General features: G+C 44.8%; 1 protein-coding gene across 2 annotated transcripts in view; it reads right to left on the bottom strand.

The window, feature by feature from the left end:
- LOC110522709 (transcription factor 12-like) overlaps positions 1 to 9,660 on the bottom strand; it is a 17,555-nt gene extending 7,895 nt beyond the window's left edge. For both annotated transcript variants that reach the window (XM_036968795.1, XM_036968796.1), the window contains exons 1-4: positions 9,414 to 9,660; positions 2,129 to 2,335; positions 1,746 to 1,931; positions 105 to 248 (exon numbers count right to left, since the gene is read on the bottom strand). In XM_036968795.1, coding sequence (XP_036824690.1) covers positions 105 to 248; positions 1,746 to 1,931; positions 2,129 to 2,335; positions 9,414 to 9,485 — 609 coding nt within the window. In that variant the 5' untranslated portion in view covers positions 9,486 to 9,660. The remainder of the gene's footprint in view (positions 1 to 104; positions 249 to 1,745; positions 1,932 to 2,128; positions 2,336 to 9,413) is intronic.
- Between the last annotated feature and the right edge of the window lie 2,301 nt (positions 9,661 to 11,961).

The raw sequence follows: 11,961 nt of genomic DNA, 5'->3' as shown, positions 1-11,961 counted from the left end.
AGACAACATCAATGATAGAATGTGTGGGTACAGTATTTGAACATTCTTCGTGACCTATCAAAACTTAGTAAACAAAGATGTGTCACAGAGCTCCATGTCCTTACCAGTGATATAGGGGAGGCCTGGTAGCTGGAGGAGAGAGAGGCCTGGTTAGCTGGGGGACCCGTTGCCGACCCTGTGTGTGGAGATGGAGACCTCTCTGGTGTGGAGGAGTTTTCACTGCTGCTAGTGTAGTCAGGAGAATACATCTGAACACAGACAGAGGAGTAGAAGAAGAGGAGGGTAGAGAGGGATAGAGGAGGGGTAGAGAGAGATAGAGGAGGGTAGAGAGGGATAGAGGAGGGGTAGAGAGGGATAGAGGAGGGGTAGAGAGGGATAGAGGAGGGTAGAGAGGGATAGAGGCGGGGTAGAGAGGGATAGAGGAGGGGTAGAGAGGGATAGAGGAGGGGTAGAGAGGGATAGATGAGGGGTAGAGAGAGATAGAGGGGTAGAAGAGAGATAGAGGAGGGGTAGAGAGGGATAGAGGAGGGGTAGAAGAGAGATAGAGGAGGGGTAGAAGAGAGATAGAGGAGGGGTAGAGAGGGATAGAGGAGGGGTAGAAGAGAGATAGAGGAGGGGTAGAAGAGAGATAGAGGAGGGGTAGAAGAGAGATAGAGGAGGGGTAGAGGAGAGATAGAGGAGGGGTAGAAGAGAGATAGAGGGGGGGGTAGAAGAGAGAGTGGAGGGGTAGAAGAAGGACAGAGGGGGGATAGAGGAAGGGTAGAGGAGGGAGAGAGGAGGGGGGATAGAGAAGGGGGAGGGATAGAGGAGGGGGAAGGATAGAGGAGGGGAGAGGAGGAATAGAGGAGGGGTAGAGGATGGGTAGAGGAGGGACAGAGGAGGGATAGAGGATGGCAGAGGACGAATAGAGGAGGGGGAGAGGAGGGATAGAGGAGGGACAGAGGAGGGGTAGAGGATGAATAGAGGAGGGAGAGAGGAGGGATAGAGGAGGGGGAAAGGAGGGGTAGAGAAGGGATAGAGAAGGGGGAGGGATAGAGGAGGGGTAGAGGAGGGATAGAGGAGGGATAGAGGAGGGGTAGAGGAGGGATAGAGGAGGGGGAGAGGAGGGATGGAAGAGGGGGAGAGGAGGGATGGAGGAGGGATAGAGGTGGGGTAGAGGAGGGATAGAGGAGGGGTAGAGGATGGAGAGAGGAGGAATAGAGGAGGGGTAGAGAAGAGATAGAGAAGGGGTGGAGGAGGGATGGAGGAGGGGGAGGGATAGAGGAGGGATAGAGGAGGGATATGGGAGGAATAGAGGAGGGGTAGAGAAGAGATAGAGGAGGGATAGAGGAGGGGTAGAGAAGAGATAGAGGAGGGATAGAGGAGGGGTAGAGAAGAGATAGAGGAGGGATAGAGGAGGAATAGAGAAGAGATAGAGGAGGGATAGAGGAGGGGTAGAGAAGAGATAGAGGAGGGGTAGAGGAGGGGTAGAGGACCGTGAGTAGTAACTCCATGCATCATTTTAAAAGCACAACTTGTAATTTTTCTGTGTGGGTTTTATAACCACCACCTCAGGCCATGTAGCATGGCTCGTAACCCCAGCTGACTATTATATTATTTTACTGGTTGGACAGACAAAAAGTCCAGCAGCACCGCCCAGGTTCTGGGTTGACAATAATACACAGTGGTGTGTTATAGGGACATTTCCCTATTGGTCATTGTGGCTTCACTTTGAAGTTGTCTTTGTAAGTAGTCCCAGTACATACAGAAGCCAGTGTTTTCCCCAGGGCTGCTCCGGTCTGAGACCATCCTGTAGACGGGTGTCCTGTTGTGTTCTCTGAGCTGTTGGCTGACAGGGAGTGAGATGAAGCAGGGTTGTTACGGTGGAAGGTAGACATAGGAGGAAGACCCCTGTTCACCTCTACAGGCGAGACTGAATGGGGAGAATAGACCTGCAAAGCAATCAAACACATGCACATGTCAAAAGGGGGAGGTGCAACTCAATATTAGAAAGGCGTTCCTAATGTTTTGTTCACTCACTGTATATTTTTACATATTTGTCCCAAACTTTCTTACTTTTTAATATGAGAGCTCTGGTGAGTAAAATGGACTCTGTTTTTATCATATGGCGAATGAACTAAAAACTTACCAGGTGATTGTGTGACGGTTGCAGGTTACTGTAGCTTCCTGATTGGTGGGCTGAAGCCCCTCCCATTGCTCCATAGCCAGCCTGGTTCATTCCATTGGAGTTCCACATGTCAGGTGAACTGTTAATGCCCTGTTGTTCGCCACAGGAGGAGAGGTGTGAGGAGGAGTCAGGGTTGAGGTCGTGGTGACTTGGAGATTGATCGTAAACCTGAGAAGAAGAAGATGGGGGGGGGGGGGGGAAACAGCTAAATTAAAAAGATTGTGAAGTAAACATCTAGAATACACTTTACACTTGTGTGTATAAGGTAGTTGTTGTGGAATTGTTAGGTTAGATTACTCGTTGGTTATTACTGCGCTGTCGGAACTAGAAGCACAAGCATTTCGCTACACTCGCATTAACATCTGCTAACCGTGTGTATGTGACCAATACGATTTGATTTGATTTGATTTAGAATACCCTGGAGGTAGGATGGGAGGGATAGATTGGGATAGATAGATTTCCATGTGGAAAACCCTGCAGAATCATATTGGATACATCCTCTTCAGACAGCATGATCACACCACAGGACCTGACCACAGGACCTCACCACAGGATCACACCACAGGATCTGACTACAGGACCACACCACAGGACGACACCACAGTATCTCACCACAGGACAACACCACAGTATCTCAACACAGTATCACACCACAGGACCTGACCACAGGACCTGACAACAGGACCACACCACAGGATCTGACCACAGGACCTGACAACAGGACCACACCACAGGATCTGACCACAGGATATGACAACAGGACCACACCACAGTATCTCACCACAGGACCACAACACAGTATCACACCACAGTATCACACCACATGATCTGACCACAGGACCTGACAACAGGACCACACCACAGGATCTGACCACAGGATCTGACCACAGGACCACACCACAGTATCTCACCACAGGACCACACCACAGTATTTCACCACAGTATCTCACCACAGTATCACACCACAGGACCTGACCACAGTATCTCACCACAGGACCACACCACAGGACCACACACAGTATCTCACCACAGGACCACACCACAGTATCTCACCACAGTATCTCACCACAGTATCACACCACAGGACCACACCACAGTATATCACGACAGGACCACACCACAGGACCTGACCACACGACCACACCACAGGACCAAACCACAGTATCTCACCACAGGATCTCACCACAGTATCTCACCACAGGACCACACCACAGTATCTCACCACAGTATCACACCACAGTATCACACCACAGGACCACACCACAGTATCTCACCACAGGACCACACCACAGTAACTCACCACAGGATCTCACCACAGGATCTGACCACAGGACCACACCACAGTATCTCACCACAGTATCACACCACAGGACCACACCACAGGACCTGACCACAGGACCACACCACAGTATCTCACCACAGTATCACACCACAGTATCACACCACAGGACCACACCACAGGACCTGACCACAGTATCTCACCACAGTATCACACCACAGGACCACACCACAGGACCTGACCACAGTATCTCACCACAGTATCACACCACAGTATCACACCACAGGACCACACCACAGGACCACACCACAGGACCTGACCACAGTATCTCACCACAGTATCACACCACAGTATCACACCACAGGACCACACCACAGGACCTGACTGCAGGATCTGACCACAGGACCTGACCACAGGACCACACCACAATATCACACCACAGGATCACACCACAGGACCACACCACAATATCACACCACAGGACCACACCACAGTATCACACCACAGGACCACACCACAATATCACACCACAGGACCACACCACAGTATCACACCACAGGACCACACCACAGGACCACACCACAGTATCACACCACAGGACCACATCACAGGACCACACCACAGTATCACACCACAGGACCACACCACAATATCACACCACAGGACCACACCACAGGACCACAGATGTAATGGGGTATGATACTTTGTATCACCTAGAAAAGAACTGCCAGGGAAATTATAATATAATAATACTTTTTATAATAATAAAAAATGAGAATTAACTACAGTATCATTGTAGGATGTCTTACAAATGAAATACCCACCCACCTACACACCCACCATTGTTACCCCGACGACAACGCACTGTAAAGTAGACTGGCCCCTTAAAGACTCTGTTGAACATGATCACACACACCATACACACAACTCCCCTCCCCCCCACACACACACCATACACACAACCAGCTCTAGCCGTAACCTTGGCTGGTACGAGTCCTGTGGTGATAGTGGGAACAGGCCAAATATAGGAGCCCCTGCCGTCGCCAACCCTGCTACACACACACGCACGCACGCACGCACGCACACACACACACACACACACACACTAGCCCTGTCTGAACCTCCGTGGGTAGCATATGGTACAGGATAAAGCCAATTGTCCTCCTTACTATGGGACGGAGCAGGCAACCCGTTAATAACACACACACACACACACACACACACACACACACACACACACACACACACACACACACACACACACGCTCACTCCTTGGATGAAGTATGCGACCCGTTAATAATGGCCACACCCCCGCCCCAGCACACCCTCGCTGTCCCCCGCTGTCCCCCAATAAATCCCCCCCCTCCGACACACACCCCGAAACACGCATACATAAACCGTGAACATGGTGCTCTCTTTTAGTGCCTCATTGATTTACTAACCATCAATAACGGCATCACTAAAGATTAGAGACTCTCCATATGTGAAGAACACAACTGAAGTAAAGCAGACACATAGTATATATGAGACGCGTTCATAGTTCTGTGTTCCGTTAGCATCTCTGATAGCAACAGAAACTAAATAGTTCTGTGTTCCGTTAGCATCTCTGATAGCAACAGAAACTAAATAGTTCTGTGTTCCGTTAGCATCTCTGATAGCAACAGAAACTAAATAGTTCTGTGTTCCGTTAGCATCTCTGATAGCAACAGAAACTAATTAGTTCTGTGTTCCGTTAGCATCTCTGATAGCAACAAAAACTAAGTAGTTCTGTGTTCCGTTAGCATCTCTGATAGCAACAAAAAACTAAATAGTTCTGTGTTCCGTTAGCATCTCTGATAGCAACAAAAAACTAAATAGTTCTGTGTTCCGTTAGCATCTCTGATAGCAACAGAAACTAAATAGTTATGTGTTCCGTTAGCGTCTCTGATAGCAACAAAAACAAATTAGTTCTGTGTTCCGTTAGCATCTCTGATAGCAACAAAAAACGAAATAGTTCTGTGTTCCGTTAGCATCTCTGATAGCAACAAAAACTAAATAGTTCTGTGTTCCGTTAGCATCTCTGATAGCAACAAAAACTAAATAGTTCTGTGTTCCGTTAGCATCTTGATAGCAACAAAAACGAATTAGTTCTGTGTTCCGTTAGCATCTCTGATAGCAACAAAAAACGAAATAGTTCTGTGTTCCGTTAGCATCTCTGATAGCAACAAAAAACTAAATAGTTCTGTGTTCCGTTAGCATCTCTGATAGCAACAAAAATGAAATGGCTGAAATATGTTATGAAGACAATAAAAAGGACAAGACCACATTTTACACTCGAAATGTATACTTTCAATCATACACAGGAAGATTTAAATGAGTGTAATATTGACCAACTATTAAATTTGCCTCTGCTCTATAGTAACACCACATCCAAAATCTAGCCACATGCAATCAATTTGCCCGTCTGCGTCTAGTACAAACGTCTGGTTCTAGTTAGTTACTCTCTCAGAGATCAAAGCAGTCTTTAATTGCGCCTGATAATGATCCGTATAGGGACCAGTGTTAAAACAGACCACGGGTTAAATCAAACAGAGATCAGAGCAGCAATCTGCTTCACGTCAAAAAAAAATGGTAGACGGTAAAAAATGAGAATGATATGTGTTGTGTTCTCAGGTCTGTCTGAAAAGAAAGAGGGATCTTGATCATTAACACAGTGTATTGATCACTGATGCGCGTTCCTGAACTCACTGACCACACAGTCAAGAGTAAAATGATCAATGTCACTTCAGTATGCATTAAAGAACTGCATGATCAAAGAAATCAAAATCATTTGTAAAATCGAAATTCATAAACTTGGGAACTTTCCCCAAATTAACGAATAAACACTGACAACACTGACTGAATAGTCCCAAATCCCACTCACCCTACAGTAATATCCCTTCCCAGACACACACTCAGCCAGATGTGCCCATTCCTAACCCTTAAAACACATGGTTGCGGCAATAACTTTTGAGTAGCTGTAAATCAAAGCGTCTGTTCCTGTACTGGTATATAATGTAGTCTGTATGGACTCCCTGGTGTGAATGGTATAGAATGTAGTCTGTTTGGACTCCCTGGTGTGAATGGTATATAATGTAGTCTGTATGGACTCCCTGGTGTGAATGGTATAGAATGTAGTCTGTTTGGACTCCCTGGTGTGAATGGTATAGAATGTAGTCTGTATGGACTCCCTGGTGTGAATGGTATATAATGTAGTCTGTATGGACTCCCTGGTGTGAATGGTATAGAATGTAGTCTGTATGGACTCCCTGGTGTGAATGGTATATAATGTAGTCTGTATGGACTCCCTGGTGTGAATGGTATAGAATGTAGTCTGTATGGACTCCCTGGTGTGAATGGTATAGAATGTAGTCTGTATGGACTCCCTGGTGTGAATGGTATATAATGTAGTCTGTTTTGACTCCCTGTTGTGAATGGTATAGAATGTAGTCTGTTTTGACTCCCTGGTGTGAATGGTATATAATGTAGTCTGTATGGACTCCCTGGTGTGAATGGTATATAATGTAGTCTGTATGGACTCCCTGGTGTGAATGGTATATAATGTAGTCTGTTTTGACTCCCTGGTGTGAATGGTATATAATGTAGTCTGTATGGACTCCCTGGTGTGAATGGTATATAATGTAGTCTGTATGGACTCCCTGGTGTGAATGGTATAGAATGTAGTCTGTATGGACTCCCTGGTGTGAATGGTATAGAATGTAGTCTGTATGGACTCACTGGTGTGAATGGTATATAATGTAGTCTGTATGGACTCCCTGGTGTGAATGGTATATAATGTAGTCTGTTTTGACTCCCTGGTGTGAATGGTATATAATGTAGTCTGTATGGACTCCCTGGTGTGAATGGTATAGAATGTAGTCTGTATGGACTCCCTGGTGTGAATGGTATATAATGTAGTCTGTATGGACTCCCTGGTGTGAATGGTATATAATGTAGTCTGCATGGACTCCCTGGTGTGAATGGTATATAATGTAGTCTGTATGGACTCCCTGGTGTGAATGGTATATAATGTAGTCTGTTTTGACTCCCTGGTGTGAATGGTATATAATGGAGTCTGTATGGACTCCCTGGTGTGAATGGTATATAATGTAGTCTGTACAAACTCCCTGGTGTGAATGGTATATAATGTAGTCTGTATGGACTCCCTGGTGTGAATGGTATATAATGTAGTCTGTATGGACTCCCTGGTGTGAATGGTATAGAATGTAGTCTGTATGGACTCCCTGTTGTGAATGGTATAGCATGTAGTCTGTACGGACTCCCTGGTGTGAATGGTATATAATGTAGTCTGTATGGACTCCCTGGTGTGAATGGTATATAATGTAGTCTGTATGGACTTCCTGGTGTGAATGGTATAGAATGTAGTCTGTACGGACTCCCTGGTGTGAATGGTATAGAATGTAGTCTGTACGGACTCCCTGGTGTGAATGGTATATAATGTAGTCTGTACGGACTCCCTGGTGTGAATGGTATATAATGTAGTCTGTATGGACTCACTGGTGTGAATGGTATAGAATGTAGTCTGTACGGACTCCCTGGTGTGAATGGTATAGAATGTAGTCTGTTTTGACTCCCTGGTGTGAATGGTATATAATGTAGTCTGTATGGACTCCCTGGTGTGAATGGTATATAATGTAGTCTGTATGGACTCCCTGTTGTGAATGGTATAGAATGTAGTCTGTTTTGACTCCCTGGTGTGAATGGTATATAATGTAGTCTGTTTGGACTTCCTGGTGTGAATGGTATATAATGTAGTCTGTACGGACTCCCTGGTGTGAATGGTATATAATGTAGTCTGTACGGACTCCCTGGTGTGAATGGTATAGCATGTAGTCTGTACGGACTCCCTGGTGTGAATGGTATAGAATGTAGTCTGTACGGACTCCCTGGTGTGAATGGTATATAATGTAGTCTGTATGGACTCCCTGGTGTGAATGGTATAGCATGTAGTCTGTATGGACTCCCTGGTGTGAATGGTATAGCATGTAGTCTGTATGGACTTCCTGGTGTGAATGGTATAGAATGTAGTCTGTATTGACTCCCTGGTGTGAATGGTATATAATGTAGTCTGTATGGACTCCCTGGTGTGATAAATTACAATGAAATAGAAACGCATGAAGGACCAGCTAGTACACACGGTGGATAGAGTAGGTTTCCTTTGATGTGTCAGTACTGTACTATTCTACGATAAGGTTACATTACATTGATAGTGAACATATTGATAATGTATTTAAATTATCGATGCCTTATTCCATGTCTTATGTGTACATGAGTATATCAAGATAACAGAGAGAATATCAAGAAAACGGAGAGTATATCACAATTACGGCGAGTATATCACGATAACGGAGAGTATATCACGATAACGGAGAGTATATCACAATGGCGGAGAGTATATCACGATAACGGAGAGAATATCACAATAACGGAGAGTATATCACAATAACGGAGAGTATATCACGATAACGGAGACAGTATCGCGATAACGGAGAGCACATTACGATAGCAGAGTATATTACGATAACGGAGAGTATATCACGATAGAGGAGAGTATATTACGATAACGGAGAGTGTATCACGATAACTGCGATAACGGAGAGTACATCAATTAAAGAGAACTATGTAGAGACCTCTATAGGACCTTCAAACTCAACTCTGGACCTTCAAGCCAGTTCCAAGGCATTTCATTGTTCCCCCTTCGAATCAGGGACTGATTTAGACCTGGGACATCAGGTGGGTGAAATTGTTAATCAAGTAGAATAGAAAAGCAGCAGGCTCCGGACTTCGTAAGGTAAAAGTTGAATGCCCCCCTGCTAAGGTCAAGAGGAGGAGAGATAATAGGAGAACATCTAATTACATCCAATCATTCACCAAGACAGTATGCAGACCGGTGCATACCTTTTTATCTAGAGTGGGTGCGTACTCACCGATTTGACGTAGCAATACATCAGGTTATTGCTGGTGGTCCCGGCAGAGACAGGATAGGAAGTGCAGTACATGATTCTGTTCCGTTTCAGATTCAGTTCAACACTCCAATAGTTTCCGTAGTGTGTCTGGAAGTCCTGTAGTACCGACTCCAGTAGTCAGTAGTGTCTCAGTATAGACCTGTGAGTCCACAGCTCCAGTCTCTGTTCATATGCTCTGTAGTCAACATACACTCCTCCTCCTCCTTCTCTGACCCATTACCATGCAGCTCGCTTAACTACTCTGTCACAGACAACTTATGCAAATTAGGGCTGGTCCATTCCAGGAATTGGTGAGGGGTGATTTAGGGAGGGATTGGGGAGGTTCCACTACTGCACACACAGTCACAGTCACACACGCTACCTACATATCTAGTACCCCGTTGGTTTAACAGGGTGTCTTTCAAACGATAGGAGTGAGTGAACTTCAAAATAACGGATTAAAAAAGGCAGAGCAGACAGGGATTCAAACACACCCCAACTAAACACACTCCTAACTCTAACCAAACACACCCCAACTAAACACACTCCTATCTCTAACCAATCACACCCCAACTAATCACACTTCTATCTCTAACCAATCACACCCCAACTAAACACACTCCTAACTAAACACACCCCTAACTAAACACACTCTAACCAAACACAACCCAACTAAACACACCCCTACTAAACACACTCCTAACTAAACACACCCTAACAAAACACACCCCAACTAAACACACCCCAACTAAACACACTCCTAACTTAACACACTCCTAACTAAACACAATCCTAACTTAACACACTTCTAACTAAACACACTCCTAACTAAACACACGCCCAACTAAACACACTCCTAACTTAACACACTCCTAACTAAACACACTCCTAACTTAACACACCCCTAACTAAACACACTCTAACCAAACACACTCCTAACTAAACACACGCCCAACTAAACACACTCCTAACTTAACACACTCCTAACAAAACACACCCCAACTAAACACACCCCAACTAAACACACTCCTAACTTAACACACTCCTAACTAAACACAATCCTAACTTAACACACTTCTAACTAAACACACTCCTAACTAAACACACGCCCAACTAAACACACTCCTAACTTAACACACTCCTAACTAAACACACTCCTAACTTAACACACTTCTAACTAAACACACTCCTAGCTAAACACACTTCTAACTAAACACACTCCTAACTAAATGTAACCTGTGTAAAATGGCTAGCTAGTTAGCGGTGGTGCGCGCTAATAGCGTTTCAATCGGTGACGTCACTCGCTCTGAGACCTTGAAGTAGAGGTTCCCCTTGCTCCGCAAGGGCTTATGTGGAGCGATGGATAACTATGCTTCGAGGGTGGCTGTTGTCAATGTGTGCAGAGGGTCCCTGGTTTGAGCCCAGGTAGGGTCGAGGAGAGGGACGGAAGCAATCCTGGTACATAAACACACTCATAACTAAACACACCCTAAAAAAACACCTCTTGTACATTAGTGTCTTCCCTTCTCTCCCTCCCCTGACTGTCTGACCCATATTCCCAAATCAGACAAGCCTGGCGTGAGTTCTTAACTTCTAGGCACGTGCGGCTGGGTAAGTTCGTCCTCACTAAGGCTGTCTGGAGTAGGGATATTCATGAAGTTGCTGTCTGGAGTAGGGATATTCATGAAGTTGCTGTCTGGAGTAGGGATATTCATGAAGTTGCTGTCTGGAGTAGGGATATTCATGAAGTTGCTGTCTGGAGTAAGGTTATTTATAAAGTTGCTGTCTGGAGTAGGGTTATTCATAAAGTTGCTGTCTGGAGTAAGGTTTTTCATGAAGTTGCTGTCTGGAGTAGGGATATTCATGAAGTTGCTGTCTGGAGTAGGGATATTCATGAAGTTGCTGTCTGGAGTAAGGTTATTTATATAGTTGCTGTCTGGATTGGGTGCTAAAGCACTGAGTAAATGCCACCCATCCAAGTGGTTTTCCTGTGATCTCTAATCTCTTTGGCACTTAGTTTTTATTTAAAGTTGATTGAGTTGTCAATTCAACTCGAAATCAACAAAAAAACATGAACCGTGTAATTGGATTAGATGAAATTGGGTGAAATAAATTGGAAATTAAATAAATTGGGAGAAAAAAAAATCGCACAAATTATTTTACGCTGATGGCTTTTTTGTAAATCCAATTTTCCATGTTAATTCAACGTCATCACATTTTTTTTGAAATGACATGGAAACAATGTTGATTCAACCAGTTTGTGCCCTGTGGGTACTGTCTGTATGTTAGCCCAGGCTAGCAAGCAGGTTGACCTACTGTAAAAGCCACTGTAGAAGCCAGAACTACTTTCAGTAACTAAACTACTAGTAACTGAACTACATTTTGCAGTAGATTGGTGAAAGTTGAATTAAATTCAAATTTTGGTAGTGTTTTCAGTAATTAATAACTGTTCTACCATGTAGCGGTGTAGCTAACTACTGGAACTACACACTACTGTTTTACCATGTAGCGGTGTAGCTAACTACTGGAA

Source organism: Oncorhynchus mykiss, chromosome 30 (genome assembly GCF_013265735.2).
Source record: "Oncorhynchus mykiss isolate Arlee chromosome 30, USDA_OmykA_1.1, whole genome shotgun sequence".
Taxonomy (NCBI): Eukaryota; Metazoa; Chordata; class Actinopteri; order Salmoniformes; family Salmonidae; genus Oncorhynchus; species Oncorhynchus mykiss.
Note: the sequence above shows the minus strand (reverse complement) of the source record. Positions and strands in the feature narration are given on the sequence as shown.